At 36.3% G+C, this 20,620-nt stretch overlaps 4 protein-coding genes across 4 annotated transcripts; 3 read left to right on the top strand and 1 right to left on the bottom strand.

The window, feature by feature from the left end:
* The first annotated feature begins 3,035 nt into the window (after positions 1-3,035).
* On the top strand, positions 3,036-3,431 carry LOC107858271. Its single transcript, XM_016702951.1, has one exon. It carries the CDS (start codon positions 3,036-3,038, stop codon positions 3,429-3,431), a length of 396 nt encoding a protein of 131 aa, XP_016558437.1.
* Positions 3,432-5,520: 2,089 nt separating this feature from the next.
* Positions 5,521-6,384, top strand: LOC107861301. Its single transcript, XM_016706643.2, has one exon. The coding sequence runs from the start codon at positions 5,521-5,523 to the stop codon at positions 6,322-6,324; it is 804 nt and encodes a 267-aa protein (XP_016562129.1). The 3' UTR covers positions 6,325-6,384.
* A 5,775-nt stretch (positions 6,385-12,159) lies between these two features.
* Positions 12,160-13,271, top strand: LOC107858272. Its single transcript, XM_047407176.1, has one exon. It carries the CDS (start codon positions 12,380-12,382, stop codon positions 12,968-12,970), a length of 591 nt encoding a protein of 196 aa, XP_047263132.1. The 5' UTR covers positions 12,160-12,379; the 3' UTR covers positions 12,971-13,271.
* Positions 13,272-14,223: 952 nt separating this feature from the next.
* Positions 14,224-15,866, bottom strand: LOC107859812 (protein GRAVITROPIC IN THE LIGHT 1). The gene has a single exon (XM_016704924.2). The coding sequence runs from the start codon at positions 15,773-15,775 to the stop codon at positions 14,333-14,335; it is 1,443 nt and encodes a 480-aa protein (XP_016560410.1). The 5' UTR covers positions 15,776-15,866; the 3' UTR covers positions 14,224-14,332.
* Positions 15,867-20,620: the final 4,754 nt, after the last annotated feature.

The raw sequence follows: 20,620 nt of genomic DNA, 5'->3' as shown, positions 1-20,620 counted from the left end.
CTAATTAACTTATTTTGTATTTTTTTAGTTTTAAATAGATTTTATTATTTTTTATTTTATTTAAGATATTAATTAAAAGAAAAAAAAATCCTAGACTACCATTCCCATACCCTAAAACCACATCCCTATTTTCTCTCCAACACACTCCCATCATTCCCTCAACTCCCCTCACGTCTCTCATGTTCAGCACACACACAACACTCATTATATAACACAGAAAAACACACACACGGGGGGGGGGGGGGGGGGGGGGGGGGGCATTACAGAGGAATAGAACACAAAAGAACAAATAGGAAACTTTAGACGAAAAACAGAAAGAAAAGAAAGCATTGAAAACAAGAAACAAAGGATACACGAATAAGAAAAAAAGAGAGAAAAGAGAGGAGAAACAGTGAGAAACTAGAGAAGAGGGAAGAAAACTAAGAGAAAAACAAGCACACAAGTTAAATTTAGAGGTTATCGTTCGTTGTTTCAAGTTTGTGGCTTCTTAATCAGAAAATTGTATTGACTTTGTTTGTAAATTACCATTCGCTAGAGGTAACTCTCAATCCTTCTTTACGTTATGTAACACCACCATTATACAGGGTTTGATTTAAATATTATAAAGTTACTCAAGTTTAACATGTGTCTAACCTATTACGAATATTTATAGCATGTGTATCATAATTTTTATATCGTTAAATTCTGAGTATATGAGTATAACATACGTCACTCCTATCAACTATATAAAAGGATGAAAGGAAGGTAGATGGAGAGAAACATAGAGCAAAACTGGAAAGTAAAAGAAAAAAAAAAGGGTAACACAAAGAGGAAAAAAAAAATAATAGAAAAAAAAGTAGGAAAATAAAACGAAAAAACCAAGAAAAAGAGAAAGAAACACAAACGCATGCATGCAGAAAAAATGAATAAAAAAAAAAAAGCTTAGACAAATTAGAAGAAAAAGGAAAAGAAGTAGGATAAAAAAAAAAATAATTATTGCTCCCTCTTTACAGTTCCAGCAAATGAACAACAATTGCAATCACAACAATAAAAATTTTCCTCACGTCCTAAACCGTGAATTTTATTCGCGGTTTTAAGTTCGCGACTTTTAAAATCAATAGATTGTAATGATTTATTATTGTGAATTGATTTTTCTCAAAAGGCATCTTTCAATTTTTCTTGTATAGTTTGATATTGCGATTATGTAAGACTTGATTTCAATATTATGAAGATGCTCAAATTCGTATACGTTCAACTTATTCATGTCATTTTTGTTATAATATAAAGTAGTTGAGATGATGAAATTACCGCAAATACAAAGCTTCTTGTATGATGTATGAATCTCGTTAATAGATATGATGGTTGAGTTCTTAGTAATAAAACTAGGTTTAGGAAAAGGAACCTTGAATGGTCATTCCTGGTAGTAACTTATTTTGTTTGTTCCTTACTTTTAACTTGCACATATTTATGTTTAGATGATTTATTTGTATTGCTGATTTGATCAAATATGTTATCGTAGAATAACTTTTATAATGTAGAATCAGGTTACATTTGATTATTTAAGTTACAACAAAATAAGTTTAGCTTATTTTTATCAGAAGAAAACTAAAAGTTTAATATATAAGTGAAAGTTAACGATGAAGTTGGAAAGCCCTGCTACCGACCATTCATTGTAATAAAATCTAACATACCATTTGAAGCCGTTTGAATCGGGTTAGGTAGATCTAAACCTATTAGGTGCTTATTTAGATTAGAAAATGGGGGGACGACTCATAAATGCCTTAAAGATGTGAGAAATATACCAAAACTCGTGGTAAGACCGAAAAGTACTACTATCGGTAAGCCACACATCAATACAGTTTTAAATATATTCAAAAAATAAATAAAAGCGAGATAGAAGTCACTTTTAGGCCAACAAATGCTATGTATCCAAGAGATTAATTTAAGCCAGACGTAAGTCATTAAAGCGACCGTGCTAGAACCACGGGACTCGAGGGGTGCCTAACACCTTCCCCTCGGTCAACAGAATTCCTTATCCGGATTCCTAGTTCGCAGACCAAAAAATAAAAATAAAGAGTCATTTCCTTTTGAATAGGGATTCAATAAGGTGACTTGGAACACCCAAACTCAATTTCAAGTGGCGACTCTGTAAATAAAATAATCCCTTTTCAAAACGTCACTTTAATTGGAAAAATCCATTTTCTCTAAAACCAACTCTCTAGCGGGATCGGATGCGGTGAAAAATAGGGGTGTGACAGCTGGAAAATGATAATTTAGGCCCATTTGGCTAACATGTCAGGGACATAAGAAGGCTAAGCACTCGTGCACAATTATATATTAATCACCACCTTTCTTCACGATTTACTCAAAAATAGAGTCATCCATTAACCATAAAAATTGAATTCCATATTCCTTAAATAGTAAATAATACAACATCCTCCATATTGCTTACATTATTTTTGACACTGCACCTTTGGTTTTCCAGTCTGCAACCATAAAAAGAATAAGAAATAACTTGTTGCTTAGAAATTTCAGGCAATAATATTACTCATTGGACATGGTGCAATTTGGTAATCAATTAATTTTCCTTTTCCAAATCAAATATAGCAAACAACCAGACATACGTGTATAAATTAAATATACACAACATGTCCATTTGAATATTGGCCAAAATATCTTCTCAGATCTTCTAATTTGTATTTTGTATTATATTAATGAACACCAGCTCCTCCAAACGAGACAGCGCCAATGGAGCCATGCTGTTAGCATCGTGATTGCTCCACCAAATGATGCGACAACGCTTAGTAGTGTGGGAAAGGGCAGCCTGTAATTGAACCCCATATGAAGGCAAAGCCACATATTTTATTCATTTAGATGACTAATTATTAGAGCTTTTGTTTGCCAAATGCGTAGCAATTTACCAAATTCCAAGGGATACCCACATGACCACATTTTCTCGTCTTGAATGCCTATTTGCTTATATAAATGACCTTTCTTGGTACTTCTTGTTCATCACACAGTTCAGATTATCTCACTACATAGAAACACTTACAGCCATGGCTACTACAGCGTTCCACATTAGGTCAATCAGTTTGCCCAGTAGACCGCATAATCATAGAGTGGAAGAGATTCTCAACAAGCTCAAGACACTGGAAGTATCTACTACATCAACAGCAGAGACTATCTGCAGTAGTCTACTTGTTTTGGAAGACCTATACAAATGCGCTGATGATCTTCTTAACTCGCCACACCTCTCCCAACATGGAAAATGGTTTGAAGATTTATCGGAACAGTGCATGAGAATTCTTGATGTCTGTGGCATGATAAGGGAATTAGTGTCACAATGTAAGAGATGTAGAATCATCTTTCAGAAGGAGAAAACAAGATTCAAACACAGAAGCCAGCATAGTCAGATTTGCCTCTTTCAGCAAAAAGATGAAGAAGGACGCTAAAAGATTATTCTTATACTTAAAGAAAATGAATGACGAGACTGAAGGATCAGTGTTCCTAGATGCAGATACGGAAACAGCATTTGTGATTAAAGGAATGAGAAAAGCCAGCACATCATGCATTCCAATTTTCCAAATGCTCTTGTCTTTCTTGTGTGTGCCACTCTTGAAGCCTAAGTCATCTATGTGGTCTTTGGTTTCAAGATTGGCGTATAAGGGAAGAGTATTATGTGAAGTCCAAGAACCAAACATGAACATGAAAACCAGGCTGGATGTTTTCGAGTCTCAACTTGATAACATTGAGAATGGATTGGAAAGAGTATATAGGTGCCTGATTAGATCAAGGAGCTCTCTCCTAAATACAGTTTCCTTCTAAACTATATAGTTGACCGAATTTTGTATATACAATTTTGTAGTTATGATAGAAAAGGACAATATACAAGTGAAAGATTATATGACAATTCTAATCGGTGTCTCTCATTTTTCATGATTTTGTTCCCATCCGTGTGCAATAACCAGATATCTAAATTAACAATAGACTGATGTTATTCTCACATATTACAAGTTTCTAAGGCTGTTTCAACCGCAAATCCTCCGTAGGTTTTTTCTATTACAGGATAAGTTTATGAGTCTCCAATTTATGTGTCATTTTCTATAAAGATATAGCCATGCGATAGTTTGGCCTCCGAATTGTAAATCTTTCCATCTATTTTTTTATAAGAAAATCTTTATTTACTTATTGGCTGATCATCTAAAAGTAACTCAAAAAAGTAAGACATTTCTATAAAGAAGAAAGGATAAAACTAAAAACTATTCAAAGAATATTGAGTGATTTAGTCTATTTTGGGACCTAAACAAAACAGAAATTGATAAATTATCTCAAGGACACAATTTATATTAATTAGGTGTGACGTATAGGTAAAGTTTTGTTGTGTTTGTTCATTAGCTTCATCTTAGATTATTTCGTCTTCAAAGAACCTTTCGTGTACATGTTAACCCCCTCGGGATTGATGAACAGGCGAAAACTAAAATTGTCATACAGCAAGTTCTTTTCTTTTTCTTTTTAATTAATAACGTAATAAATTTCATTAGACAAGGGCAAAAGCTTGCCCGTATACAAGAAGTATACCAAAAGTAGAAAACCTTACAAGATGATGTCATACTGCAAGTTCTTAATCATGTTCCTTGTTAAAGGAAACAAATTCACTTTATTGTTTATGAGATAACCTTCTCCAAAGTTGCATAGAGTAAAAAATTAAAGGCATGAAGCTTCATAAAAAAAACTGCTCAATATATCAGAGGTATTAGAACTCACCTACCATGATAGAAACTGAATAAAGGGTAATGTCTAGACAAGAAGGTACTCGTGCACATCTGAATATGAAAAATTTCTTTGCTATTCGCTTTGCGCACCATATCTTAACACATCCTAATCAATTAGATAATACAGCTCACAAATTCAAATATAAAACTTCCATACGTGTACAGTTCCATAGAATAAACTTCAATCGTGCAATATGAATTTTATATTTGATCTACTAGCTCCTTCTAAAGTCTTGAAACCTTATAATATTCCCACCACTTTTTAATCATTTGTATCTCAGTTATCTAAATATTTTGTGTTCTAGTAGTTGACAGATTTGAGCTTATGGAGGAGGCAAGCTTACCTGGCCACCTGTTACATGACGGAAACCGACTAAACAACTGAACAAAAAAAAGCAGGCTCCTTGAAGCTGATGCATCTTCAATCACATAATACCTATAAAAAATTTGTGCGTCAGAGTATTGGCACCATTTCTGGAGACAAAAAGGATCAAATCTTTTAAACACGCACATGATTATTAGATGCCGCACATTCATCCCATAACTACGAGTACTAATGAAAGTAATCACCAGAACCTTTGTTGGCCAAATGTGTAGCAGGTTTACGAGTTCCAAAAAGATCCAGCATTGCAATCACATGCTGATTTAATTAGGTTACTGCTCAACCTGTCTCCTCCTATGTCTGTCTAACTATAAATACCAACTCTGAAGCTGCAATTCAATTACCAGTTTGAGAAATCTCCTCATCAGAGAAAAAAAAAACTAAGAAATGGCTGTTCTTTCTTCAAAACCCAATCACATTCGATCAGTCAGTTTTCCTGGGAGATCACACCCTACCACCCAGAGAGTAGAAGAGGAGCTCAACAAGCTCAAATCATTAGAAGTACCTGCTGCACCAAAAGCAGACACTGTGTACAATGGCCTACTCGGGTTGGAAAAATTATACAAGTGCATAGATGATCTTATCAACTTGCCACAAACCCTCTCCCGAAGTGTAGATGCTAAATGGGTTGACGATTTATTGGAAAAATCAGTGAGGCTTCTTGATGTTTGCGGCACTACAAGGGAGCTTGTCTCACGATACAAAGAAGGTGTAAGGGATCTTCAATCATCTCTCAGACGGAGAAAAGGAGATTCAACAACAGATGACAGCGCTGAAAGATTTACCTCTTTCAGCAAGAAAATCAAGAGGGATGCCAAAAGATTAGAGTTGACTTTGAAACAAATGGATCAAGAGACTGTGGTACCAGTATTGCTAGATGCAGATGAAGAAACAATAGCTACAATTAGAGCACTAAGAGAAGCTAATGTAGTATGCATTTCAATTTTCCAAATGGTCTTGTCCTTCCTGTCTGTGCCACCTTTGAAGCCTAAACAATCAAAATGGTCATTGCTTTCAAGACTGGTACACAAAGACAGAATAGCAGCTGAAGTCCAAGAAGAAAACACAAGCTTAGAAACCAGGCTGGAACCTTTTGAGGCTTACCTTGACAGCTTTGAAAATGCACTGGAAGCTACATTTAGGTGCTTTATTAGATCTAGAAGCTCGCTCCTCAATGTTCTTTCTTGCTAATCTGGCGGTTGTTATTCCACACCTGTAATTGTATGCAAACAGTTTTGTAGTTATGTTAGAAATACATAAACTTCAAGTGAAAGATTTTACACCACTTATTGCCCCGCCTCTCTCTCTCTCTCAGATCAAAATTTAAAAGGTTATGCCTGTGAGTTTCAGCACAAAGAAAGAACTTCACAGTATCTCCATGTACCTTATATCAGGTACATTTATTACATACTTTACGTAATTGGCTCCAAAAATCAAGCTAATGAAGGGACAGAATGAGCATGAATAACTTCTTCAGTATTTTACTTAACGACCATATTTTTATGCATCACTGATAAAGTAGAAATATAGTTTATGATCTGCTTATCTTAGTCCATAGATGTGGTGACCACTGTAACTATGACAATCTTGATTTCATCATATGTCTTCTGAGATAATCGGAAGCATTAAATAAAATCAGGAGGCTAATATTTAGTCCTTTTTTTTTCTAGCTACTCAGCCAAATTAAAAAAAGAAAAGAAAATCAAGATCCAGCAAAAAGATCTGGCCCCAGATCAGCATGGCAAAGCAGCCAAACATAGCACTCTTTCGAATGATTAAATGGAAAATTTAACACTGCCATTTTGCTCGACTCAATATCAGTTTAATTTGAGAGACTATTGTGTCCTTGCTCAGCAAGCTTAAGTGCATTGCTCCCAAAAAGTCCACTAGCAGTCCATGAAAACAATGATCCGCAAGCTCCCCAAATATAGATTTAAAAGGAGCTTGACTAGGCTAAAACTTGGCTGGCACTCATTTTAGGCTCAGCTTGACAAGTTCGAATATAATTTGGAAAGAACATAAGTGCCTGATTGTATCATGGATTTCTTTCCTAAAATCTTCCAATTCTAATTGGATTCTATTGCATAATTGTGGAGTTGGTTAGTTAGTTTTAACATATAAAATGTTCAGGGGGCTTAATAGCCTTCCCTTTTACCTGTTGGTCGTACCTAACGGCGCCCCGTGGCTAGCTTCTAGTGCATAGTGCCATGGACAGGCTTGCTAGACTTTGCAAAGCTAACGTACAAGTGTCTCTCTGCCTATGTCAGAGCTCTTCAATCCTCTATTAGAAGTGTTGAAGTATTGAGTTATTTGCTGTTATTTTTCTTTTTAGTTTAGTAATTTTATTTCTGAAATTCAGTTATCTAAGTTGATATAGAATAGGATTTATTAGTATCCTAGTTGAAGTTAGAATAGGATTTTATTAGTTTCCTAGTTAGAAATAGAATAGGAGTATTTTTGTCTATTTATATTCTCAGATTTGAATGAATAAACAAGCAGAATATTTTTTTATACTCAAACGTTTTCTTCTTCTCTGTGTTCTGTAGAACAACAATTGGTATCAAAGCCAATTTCTTGAGGGATCTGTGAGAGAGAAGACCCCAAAAATAACCCTGCATAAAAGTCAAGACTGTTATGGCTTCCAACAATTTTTCAATTCCTTCGCCCCCAATATTTTCTGGTGAGAATTATCCAATTTGGGCTATCAAGATGAGAACATACTTGTGAGCATATGATTTATGGAAAGTGGTAGAGGTTGGAGGAGAGGTAAATACTTTGCCAGATAATCCAACAACAGCGCAAATTAAGAATCATAGAGAAAGGTTGCAAAAAACTTTAAGGCTCTCTCTTGCATACAATCAACACTTTCAGAAGTAATTTTCGCTAGAGTTATGGCAAGTGAGACTGCAAAGGAGGCTTGGGATAAGTTGAAAGAAGAATTTCACGGAAGTGACAAGGTTAGGCAAATAAAAGTGATAAATCTGAGAAGAGAGTTTGAAATTCTCAGAATGAAAGATTCAGAAACTAGTGAAGAATTCTCCAACAAGTTGATGAAGGTTGTAAACCAAATCAGACTTATGGGAGAAGAGCTTACAGATTCAAGAATCGTGGAAAAGGTTCTTGTGAGTTTGCCGGAAAGATTTGAAGCAAAGATCTCCTCACTCGAAGATTCGAAGGATCTCACAAAACTGTCACCTTCAGAACTTGTACATGCTCTTCAAGCTCAAGAGCAAAGAAGATCCTTAAGACTAAAAGAAGCTACTGAAACTGCTCTTCAAGCCAAGTTCAAAGGGAAGATACAGATGCAAGAGGAAGGTAAAATCCCAGAAACTTCTACTAATTCTAGTAGAAATAATCAAGGCGATTCTCGCAATGAAGTCAAGAAGAGAGAGAACTTTCCTCCATGCAAGTATTGTAGAAAAAACAATCATAAAGACGATGATTGTTGGTTTAAGGGGAATAAACCACCTCTCCAGTGTAGATATTGCAATAAGCTTGGTCATATTGAAAGGTTTTGCAGAGTGAATAAGGAAAACAACCAACAAACTCAAAAAGCCAACTTTTCGGTAGTTGAAGAACAGGAGGAGTTTGTGCTTACGGCGATGGCAGCAACAAGATAGAATAATAAAAATACATGGTTTCTGGGCAGTGGTTGCACTCAACACATGACCAGCAAACAAGAATATTTTACGAAGTTGGAATCTGCCAAAGGTAGTGTCAAGTTGGCCAATAAAACCACGTTGGAGATTGTTGGAAAAGGAACTGTGGCAATTAAAGCTCCCAAAGGTACTAAATTTATTCAAGATGTTTTATTAGTTCCTGCTCTTGACCAAAATCTATTGAGTGTTGGTCAAATGCTAGAACGAGATTATATGTTACTGTTCAAAGATAAAAAAATGTGTTGTTTCTGATTCTAGCGGCCAAGAAGTGATTACAGTTGAAATGATAAAAAGAAGTTTTCCTTTGAATTGGAACTTAAATTCTAAGCAAGTTTTCCGAAGTAGTCAATATGAGCAGGTTATTTTGGCCACCAAGCAAACAATGACAAATCACAAGCAGGTGGTTCATTCACTGTTACGAGGGATGTAAATGTTGAGAAATTGGGCAAAGGAACAAAATTAACTCTCTTCCTCAAGGAAGACCAGCTGGAGTATTTGGAAGAACTAAAAGCTTTTATAGAAGAGAAAAATCGTAAGATGAATTATTTGGAGCAGAAGATGGCTCACGCTGAACAAGAAATTAAACAGTTAAAATATAGATGTATGATGTTGGAGTCCTCAAATACTGTTTGTACACGTGCTGATGAAATAATGATTGACCATACTGATGATAGACACCTGAAGCATGAGATGATTTTCGTAACAGGAGGATATGATGGTGTATCATGGTTATCAGCATTGGACTCGTATTTACCTTCATTCGATGTGTTAAATTTACTTAAACCAATGAATTCAGTTCGTGCATATGCCTCTGTTGCAAAACTGAGTGGAGAATTTTATGTATTTGGTGGTGGAACTGGAAACTTGTGGTATGACACAGTTGAATCGTACAACCCAGCTAATGATGAATGGACTATGTGCCCTTGTTTGAAAGAGAAACGGGGTAACTTAGCTGGTGCAACTTTGAAGGACAAGATATTTGTAATTGTTGATTGAATGCTTTTCAGAGGTAATTCATCAGATTTTTCCTGAGAAACTAGCTTTCTGCCAAGCATATTTAAATTTTGTTCCTGAAAAGATGTCAGGAAAAGAATTCTGGATTAAATATTCAAGGGCTGAATACCTCCACAGTACAAATAAGTTTGTTGCAACTTTTGCCAAGGCTTCTGAAGATGAGGAGCTTGCAGTTTTCTTGAAGCAAGTTGCTATGTTAGCATTTGAAACTCGAAAAAAGAAGAACAACATTCTCAAGGTGATTAGAAAGAACCTTGTGAAGAAATGTATTGAGATGTTCAATGAAATTGATGAGAACAAAGAGGACTATAACAAGTTCTATGAAGCTTTCTCAAAGAACTTGAAGATGGGCATTCATAAAGACAGCCAGAACAAAGCCAAATTGGCTGACCTCCTTCGTTACCATTCCACCAAGAGTGGTGATGAGATGAAGGATTATGTCACTAGGATAAAGCAGGGCCAGAAAGACATCTTGGATTTGAAACTCTTAATGAACAACTTGGAGTTACCAGCAAATATCTCAAGGAGGAGTGTTGAAGTATTGAGTTATTTGCTGTTATTTTTCTTTTTAGTTTAGTAATTTTATTTCTGAAATTCAGTTATCTAAGTTGATATAGAATAGGATTTATTAGTATCCTAGTTGAGGTTAGAATAGAATTTTATTAGTTTCCTAGTTAGAAATAGAATAGGAGTATTTTTGTCTAGTTATATTCTCATATTTGGCTGAGTAAACAAGCAGAATATTTTTTTATCCTCAAACGTTTTCTTCTTCTCTGTGTTCCATAGAACAACAAGAAGGGAAAAAGGAGACTCAAGTACAAAAGCCAGATTCACCAGATCACCTTCATCAGCAAGAAGATGAAGGAGGAGCCCAAAAGTTAGTCCTCGTCTTAACTCTTAAACCAAATGGATGAAGAGATTGCTGAATCAGAATTCCAAGATTCAGATTTGGACACTGCATATGTGATTAGAGTAGTGCTAAGGGAAGCCAATTTTGCAAATGCTCTTGCTACTTCTAATCTGTTCCAAGTTTAAAGCCAAATTATCTAAGTGGTTCTTGTTTTAAAATTGGTGCACAAGGCTAAGAACAGCATATGAAAGTCAAGCAGACAACATTAACTTTAAAACTTGGCAGGAATCCTTCGATGGTCACCCTTAACAATGGATTTTAAGGAGCATTTAGGTGCCTGATCAGATTGAGGGGCTCTCTCCTGAATATATTCTCTCCATCTGGTTCATTCTTCATTCTTAAGAGTTCCTTTCCTAGCATACTTAAATAAATAAGATATCTCAGAGAGAATGTGAAACTCATGGTTATAACTTGCAAAGGTTTGAAAAAATGTAAATTTTCCTTCTCTTTGTTCTGGAGGGTGAGTTGTACAGGAGAACAATTATTCAGTCAATAATTTAGTAAACATTAAACAAGCAGAAAATAACCAGCCAGACATGTATGCACAAAATTAAATGTTTAAATTATCAACACACTCCCATTATTGATTTGATTGAATATTTTTCCTTGAGTGAGCAGCCAGCAGAAGCCACGTACTGCTGGACTGATTAAAAGGATGGAAATCATAGCCATATCTTGGGAACAATTAACAGGATATGATTGCACTGGCATGTATTATTGATCTGTGCGTGTCCTGTAAAACTCAGCTTCCTTTGATTAATGTATCTTCGCAGAACCTTTTGGTGTTTCTCCACGTGCCAGACATGAGGGTTGATGAACTATAGAAAAGTAAACTTTTCATACTCTAAGTTCTTAGTTTTGTTTCTAATATTTTATTGTTTAGTTCTTCACTAAAATCAAGAGTATAAAAGATTAAGCATGAGAATAGATCAATATTTCACAGGTATTAGAACTCACCAACTATGCCAGAAACTGAGGCATGGGTGACATCAGGCAAGAAGCCCCGTCCTGCATATGATGAAGTATTCTTTTGTTACATCACCTTGTACACCATATCTTAACACAATTTAACTAATTAGATTATACAGCTCATATGTGCTCTTCTACATTTTATTAATAAGTTCCTCATGGAAACCACTCATTACTTTGAAAAAATGCATAAGGCCTTTCTGAATTTCCCGGCATTATTGGAAACATTACATCTAGTTGAGAAGCTTATAGAGATATGATTCCAACCCCTTACCTAACAAATCCAAAAGAAAAACTTCCATACATGTACAATTCCATAAACTAAACTTCAATCGTGCATTATGAATTTTATAATTGACCAACTAGCCCCTTTTGAAAGTCTTGACCCCTTAAAATATTCCCATTAGTATGTAATTATTTATACCTCAATTATCTAATTATTCTGTGTTATAGTAATTGATGGATTTAAGCATTTATGGAGGAGACAACCTTACCTGGCCACCTATTACATGACGGAAACTAACTAAACAACTGAAGAAATACGGCATCCAGCGGAGCACTCACATGCTTACTTAATTAGGCCATTGTTCATTGTCTCTACTGCTATGGCTGTCTGCCTATAAATACCAAATCTCAATCTTCAATGCTAACACAAATTTTAGAAATCCCCACATCAGAAAGAAAATCATAAGAAATGGCTGCTCTTTCTTCAAAACCTAATCACGTTCGATCACTCAGTTTGCCTGGCAGATCACACCCAACCACCCAGAGAGTTGAAGAGGAGCTAAACAAGCTAAAATCATTGGAAGTATCAACTGCACCAGAAGCTGTGAGCAATGGTCTCCTCAGTTTGGAGAAATTGTACAAGTGCATAGATGATTTTCTCAACTTACCTCAAACCCTCTCCCAGAGTCTACATGAAAAATGGCTTGATGATTTATTGGATAAATCAGTGAGGCTTCTTGACCTTTGTGGCACAATAAAGGAACTTGTCTCACGATGTAAAGAAAATGTAAGAGATCTTCAATCCTCCTTCAGAAGGAGAAAAGGAGATTCAACTACAGATGACAGCGTTGAAAGATTTACCTCTTTCATCAAGAAGATCAAGCGGGACGCCAAAAGATTAGTCTCGACTTTGAAGCAAATGGATCAAGAGACTGCAGTATCGGTCTTGCTAGAGGCAGATCAAGTTACAGTATCTGTGATTAGAGCACTAAAGAAAGCTAATGCAGTATGCCTGTCAACTTTCCAAATGCTTTGTCCTTCTTGTGTGCCCCACTTTTGAAGCCTAAGCCATCTAAATGGTCACTGCTTTCAAGATTGATAAACAAAGAAAGCATAGCACCAGCAGCGCTAGAAGAAAACATGAGCTTAGAAACCAAGCTCAAAAGCTTAGAGGCTTATCTTGTTAGCTTTGAAGATGGATTGGAAGCAACATTTAGATGCCTGATTAGATCTAGAAGCTCACTACTGAATGTTTTCTCCTGCTAATCAGCAGTTGATATTCCATTTACTGTAAATTTTATATACACAGTTTTGTTGTTATGTAGAAATATACAATCTTCAGGTGATTGAGCATACATCAATTTCATGTCTCTTTCTCTATCTATATTTTTATTGTATATAAGGAGAGTGCATGAATAACGCCATGAACTGTGTTACTAGGATTATAATTCAAATACCTGAAATAGAGTGAACAATAATTGTCAGAACCAGTTCTGAGCCTAAGGAAGGTTGATAGTCAATGGATTCAAGATTCATGCACAAGGCAAGTCTAGCAAGTGAGCCGGGAAAAAAAAAGATGACAGCAATGAGCTTGAGATAGTAGACACTGCACTCTGTAGCTTATGCAGATACAGGTAAAGAACAATTGCAAAATAACAGAATCTGGTTTGCACAAAGCAAATAGGAGACATTGCAGACTCTATTGAACACACTGAGAACAGCATACAGACTAAAACAGTCTATCTTCCGGAGCTTGATCCAATCAAGAACCTTAACATTGTTTTCTTGTTAAGATTAATGTTGTATATTCTTTCCCACTGAATCTACCTTCTTGATAGGATCAACATGGAAAGAAGCTATCTATAAGTATAATTGAAAATAAACATTGGTGAACTCATCCTCGAGCTTTGAGAATAAGAGAAAACTCAAAAAGCAATGACCTTGAAAAGAAAATGAACGTCATATATATATATGCACACAGAATTTCTACCCTATGGCCTAGTCCCCAAAAGAGGGGACTTTCATTAACTTCCTCGAAGCATCATAATCTAAGTCCAAAATTACCTCAATGTATCAGTAACAAGAAAATAAACAGAAAAAAGATGGGCATATGTGAAGTTGTACCAAAAACTGCAAAAAATTAGTAAGTGGAATTTAAGGTTCGAAGATAACCGTTATTTGGGTGATAGATTCATTTCACAAAGGCGAGCAAACGTTACATTGTTAAGTCTACCAGAGCAAAAATTATACTAAGCTTTTTAAATTTACCGGTAAACAAGAGACATAATTTCAATCATTGTTTTTGCACAAAAATGATCCCAAAGCCAAATGTACCCTTTTGTTATTTTTGATACCAACTAGTAGGACTAATACATAGACAAGGCAAGTAGTGCATGGACTAATTTATGTCCATCCAAAAAACTTAAAACCCATTTTTGGGGACTAAATAAACCCTGGCCTTAACAACTGATCCATTTCCGAGCTTAAACCCGGGACTAACTGGAAACCCGACAACTAAACCACTACCCATTCTCCCTCCTATCCCCATGGAAATGGAATACTTCACCACACTTTCCATATACTTGGGGTGAAACTCAGATCCATTGCTCGCCTCGAAATGACTTGGTGGAGGATCCAAAGAAAAGGCCAGCAAATGCAGCAGCCAAACAGCCTTTGCTAGCGCAAGAAACTCCCCGTAAAACTGACTCCTTGGATGGTTCCCAGCCAGCACCTGACGCCTCTGCTCCAAATCACCAAACAGAGACTCCTCCATTTTGGGGTGCACTATAGCCAAATACTTCTTGAAACAGAAGTTCCCAAAACTACAAGTTGGGAGAATTCCCAGAAGTTCCATTGGATCCATTGCTTTCATGTCCCTGTACTGTGTAAAACACTCGCGGCGGTGTTGGTCTGGCTGGAGCAGTGATGATAAGCTTCCGTCCATGTAGAATGTCTCGTGATCGAATCCTTGGAACATTTTTCGGTTCACATAAGATTCCAGTGCGTATTTTGCGTGGTTGGCTCCGACAATTGAATCCGCCGTTGGTGTAGTGGTGGTGTTGGATGAAGCAGCTTCAATGGATCTCACTGCTGCCGCAATGTCCCAGTGAGCAGAACGCATCAAAGAGAGAAGCAAACTCGTGAAAGATTTTGACGCTTCTTTAACTGAACTCACTGTAGCTTCGAACAAATCAGGTGCCGGCAACACATTAACCTGAGCTTGACTGCTGCAGCTAACTCTCCGTTTCGACTTACTTTTCTTCCCATTACTATTGCTGCTAACCAGCGTCGCCATTTTCAACTTCTCCTTCAAATCATCAATCTCAATTTCTTTCGTCTTCACTTCTTGCTTCAGTTCATCCAAAGCGGATTCATACGGCGCCACTACTTCTCTCAACGTTGCCGCCCCGACTCTCCAGTCTCCTCTTCCGCTTCCACTTCTAACAACATTCCGACGAAATCTTTCCCTCAACACTCCAAGCCTTCGCAGTTCAGATACCACAGCCACGTCAGCAACGCGCATTTTATCCTGATCCCAAGGACAATGCGCTTCCTGTAGACTAACATACGCCTTCTTCATTGCCGATACTGCATCAAACACTTCACCTAACAGCATTTCCATTTCAATTACTTTCTCCGTTTGTGTGTCCTCCTTTTTCACCTCAAACTTTTCCACAGTCTCCACATTATACGGTGTGTTTTCCTCCTCTTCTTCTTGTTCTTCGTCTTCTGTAGTGTACTTGTCGTCATCTTCAGATTCGTCATGAGCATTGGAGATGTGGGCGTTGGAGGAGAGTGGGTGGAGCAAGCAAGAAGCAGTGACACGTTGGATCAGATCCGAGAAGTTGGAGACTTTGTTGGCCATTTTAGTAACTCAAACAAAGTACAACAATTTTTGGATCAAAAGTGAAAGAAGACTGACAGTCCACGAGGATATGGTCAGAAAGAGAAGTTAGTTAAGAGATTCACAAGTCAAGGCCATCAAGTTTGATTATTTACACTCAGGACCACTTAATTTTACAATTGAGTCCATCCAGTTAGAGTACTTCAAATTAAGGAAAGATTGATCCAATTGGGGTATGAATGGAAGCCCAATTTGCTCTCTTTGTGGACGGAAAATGAATAAATTGCATACCTTTTCTCTAGTGCTCTTTTTGGACTAAAATATAAAAGTTGGCTCAGACCATGGGATGAAGAAGTAAAGTGGACTTAGAGTTTAGACCACTGCAATGGCAACAATGTTGGAGCAACAATATACCCGTACGGTCTTTATAGAGTCCATTTATTTATTATCTATGGCAATAGAGGAATCTGGTGGTGCTTCAGTCATTGGGAAAACTAGTTTAACAAATAATAGTTAAGCACGGTATAAGAAAGAAACAATCATTAGTTAATCCAATTAAATTGAGCTATTAAGATTTTGAGTTGTCCAATTTAATCGAAATAGTCTTGTATAATAATTGACCCAACATTCAAGAATGTACTTATGGCCTCATACGATCACAATTATATCATGGAAATCCATAAAGTTGCACATTTGCACGTATATAAAAACTAGTGAGTCCGAGCACGTTCTGTGCACGGACGAAGATATGTTTGCAGGTAATACAATTATGTTTTATAATATGTGGTTCACCAACCTACAAATATATTTAACAAGAATGAAAGAGAGTGTAATATAAGTAGTGAGAAAATAGTATAGTATAAATTATATTGAAGCTATATTATAACTATTGAAAGAAATAATATGAAAGCAATGTGTTGGCAACATTTTTTTTTGTTTTCATTGGAGTCGATGACTTCATTTTTTGTTTCATCTTGAGCATATTCTGGCATTCACTTTGTTGTTCGGCCTGTTCAACAGAAGAAGTGAAATCTTTTTTTTTTGCTTCTTGCTTCCTTCTTTGATATGGAATGTGGATGGTGCAGAAAGAGAGGGCATGATGTTTGCTTTTTCAGTACAGGATAAAATGTTGACTTTTTCAGAGATTGTATGATCAGTGCGGTAAATTACTTTTTTCACTCGAATTCTGAACATATTCTGATTCTGTCTCATTTCAGCAGAGTTAATAACTTAAACGGTCACTCAACTTTAATTTTTAATCTTAGAAAGTTACTTAACTTTGAACTTTACTCAAAAATTCACTCAACTTTAGATGTTTTACTCAGAAAGTCACCCAACTCATTTTATTATTTTTTAACTAATTTTTGTTTATATAAATTTTTTTTTAATAACAAAATTTTGAAAAATATAAAATATTCATTTAATGACCTTTTTACCCTTTCTTTCATTTGATGCCTACATTTAAAGAAAGGGGTATTATCTTGTATGATTATTATAGAAGTAGAAATTTCTAACACCATATACTCACAACTTTTTTACCCTCCAAAAGAAAGACATATTAGAGAAATTTATAATTTAATTATAGTCTTAATATTTAAGATTATAAAATCAACTTCATTTTTTATTATTGTATGGTTTTTAGTTGAGCTATGTCAGATGTCTTAATATTAGGAATTTATCCTATCAAGATATTTTTTTTTATTTCAACTATGTATGTAAATAATAGTACACTTCTATGTTAATTTTTCTAATATTTAGACTTTTAAAATCGACTATAAATTTATTTATTAAATCCTCTTTTAATAAATAATAAATGTTTTATGCTCTCTGTATCTATAGCTAAAAGGACTATTTTAAAAATAAATTATACCCACTGATATAAATACGCACACAATGTACGTATTCAACTTCTAGCCCTATAAATTCACGAATTTCAATCCTATTTTTAATATGTACTTGTCCATAGGTGTTGAGACCCCAGTTTCAAGTTATGATTTGAAATCAACATTTATTTATGAAATCTATACTAAATTTCAACATCAAATTTTGTCTTGCATCTCGAGGGTAAAAGATCAATCGTGTAGGAGTATTGTCTTCCGTCTCTAAGGTTTAGATTTGTTGGTGTTCGTCGTTGACTAGCCATAGTATTATGATTCCTGCTTGTAATACTATCATAGTCTGTTGTTTATTATGTTTTAATTGTCACACTGTTTCGAAAAGAGCCGTAGCCTTTCTTTTGTATCATCGTTTTACTCTTCGTACTCACGATTTATGATCACTTCTTAAAAATATATTCTTCCTAACTATACTCTTTTGCTGGTATTCTGCTAAACATGGAAAAAATATTGAGATAGTTCATGACAATAAAACACAACTCACGTATGTGACTTGAGTTATATATAGTGGAAGAGAGCTTAGAGTCATGCGGAATGAAAGGCCTTAGCACGATTGGTGGTATATTATTTTATGATTATAATAACAAGTTCGTATTTAATGGGAAATGTTCGCCCGTTATCTTTTTTTTTGGCATAATTATATAATAAGTAACTTTCTTTTTATTATTTCTGCTATTATAACTTATGAATTTTTAATTTTAAATTAGGTTTAGAGATTTTCTAAGCAAACTTGAAGTTTTTTTAAAAAAAGATAAACCATAATCCAAAATCTAACAGACGTTAGATGACATTCAAATGTTTTGTTAGTTTCAACAATTATATTTATATAACTTTTGAAAATAAATACAAAATCTAACTGAAAGTGGCAAGTCCTTAAATCAGCCCATGGAAATACTAGTACTATAACTGTATTATTTCTTTTTTAATTCTAGTGCTACTAATATGTAGATTACGTAATTTTTTAAAAGAAATTCAATGAACATGTGCTGGAGACTGTATTGCGGTTGACTTTTCAAAATTGAAACGTAGGTATCAAATAAAAAAACAAGAATGAAAGAAAGGGTAAAAGCTCATTAAATGGATATTTTATACAACAACAATAAATTCAGTGTATTCCCACATAGTGAGGTCTGGGGAGGGTAAGATGTACGCAATCCATATCTCTACCTCTAAAGAAGTAGAAAGGTTGTTTCCGATAGACCCCCGGCTCGAGACACGAAATACTAAACAAATTCATAGTAAAGCATGGAACAAGATGGCATAACATAAATACGACACCCACAAGTAATAGTAAACAGAGAAAAGTAAACAGATTCGTAATAAAGTATGAAACAAGGTATTATAACAAGAATAATACCCCCACCAAGTAATTCCCTACACTAGCGACCCAAACTGACCCTAGCCTTCTGCCCTAATTCGCGTCTTTCAGATCTTCCTATCTAGGGTCATGTCCTCAGTGAGTTGTAACTGCTCTATGTCCCGCCTAATCACCTCTCCTCAGTACTTCTTTGGCCTACCCCTACCCAGCCTAAAACCATCCAAAGCTAACCTCTCACACCTACGAACCGGGGCATCCATGCCCCTCCTCATTACGTGTCCGAACCATCTCAATCGGACTTCCCGCATCTTATTCTCCACTGGAGTCACACCAACCTTCTCCCTAATAGTCTCATTCCGAACTCTATCCCCCCTAGTCAGCCCACACATCCAACGCAACATCCGCATTTCCGCCATCTTCATTTTTTGAATGTGGGAGTTTTTAACTGGCCAACACTTCGCTCCATACAACATGATCAGACGGACTGCCACCCTGTAGAATTTGCCTTTAAGCTTGGGTGGCACCTTTTTATCACACAACACCCCCGAAGCCAGCTTCCACTTCATCCATCCCGCCCCAATACGGTGCGAGACATCCTCATCAATCTCACCGTTACCCTGAATCACAGCCCCGAGATACTTGAAACTATCCCTCTTACATACCATCTGTGATTTCAACTTCACTACCACCTCATTCTCCAGCCTCACGTCATTAAACTTGCATTCCAAATACTCTGTCTTGCTCCTACTCAACCTGAACCCTTTAGACTCAAGAGTTTATCTCCATACCTCTAATTTATCATTCACACCCCCCTCCCCCCGCGTCTCATCAATCAAAACTACATCATCCGCAAAAAGCATACACCAAGGCACATCTCCTTGAATACGCCGTGTCAACACATCCATCACCAAAGCAAACAAAAAGGGACTAAGAGTGGATCCCTGATGCAATCCTGTCAAGACAATGAAATGCTCTGAGTCTCCTCCCGCCGTCCTCACCTGAGTTTTAGCTCCATCATACATGTCCTTAATTGCTCTGATATATGCCACCGGGACTCCACTCACCTCCAAGCATCTCCAAAGCACCTCCCTGGGGACTTTGTCGTATGCCTTCTCCAAGTCGATAAACACCATGTGCAGGTCCTTCTTCCTTTCCCTATACTGTTCAACCAGCCTCCGTACCAGGTGAATTGCCTCCGTCGTCGAGCGGCCAGGCATAATCTAAACTGGTTCTCCGAAATAGACACTATACGTCTTAGCCTCACCTCGGCCACTCTCTCCCAAATCTTCATAGAGTGACTCAATAACTTAATACCCCTATAGTTATTGCAACTCTGAATGTCACCCTTGTTCTTATAAAGAGGGATCATAGTACTCCACCTCCAAGCCTCGAACATTTTTGCCTCTTGAAAATTTCGTTAAATAATCCAGTCAACCACCTTAAACCAGCCTCGCCAGAAAACTTTCAAAAATCCACAGGTATCTCATCAGGCCCCGTCACCCTACCCCTTCGCATCCTGCGAACAGCCTCTCTAACATCATCTACCTTAAAACGTCTACAATAACTAAAATCCTGACACTCCTTTGAATGCTCCAGCTCCCCTAACACAATAGCTCTATACCCTTCGTCATTCAAGAGCCTATGAAAATACGA

This window comes from Capsicum annuum, chromosome 2 (assembly GCF_002878395.1).
Source record: "Capsicum annuum cultivar UCD-10X-F1 chromosome 2, UCD10Xv1.1, whole genome shotgun sequence".
Lineage (NCBI taxonomy): Eukaryota > Viridiplantae > Streptophyta > Magnoliopsida > Solanales > Solanaceae > Capsicum > Capsicum annuum.
The sequence above is the reverse complement of the archived record's forward strand: the minus strand, read 5'-3'. Positions and strand labels throughout refer to the sequence as shown.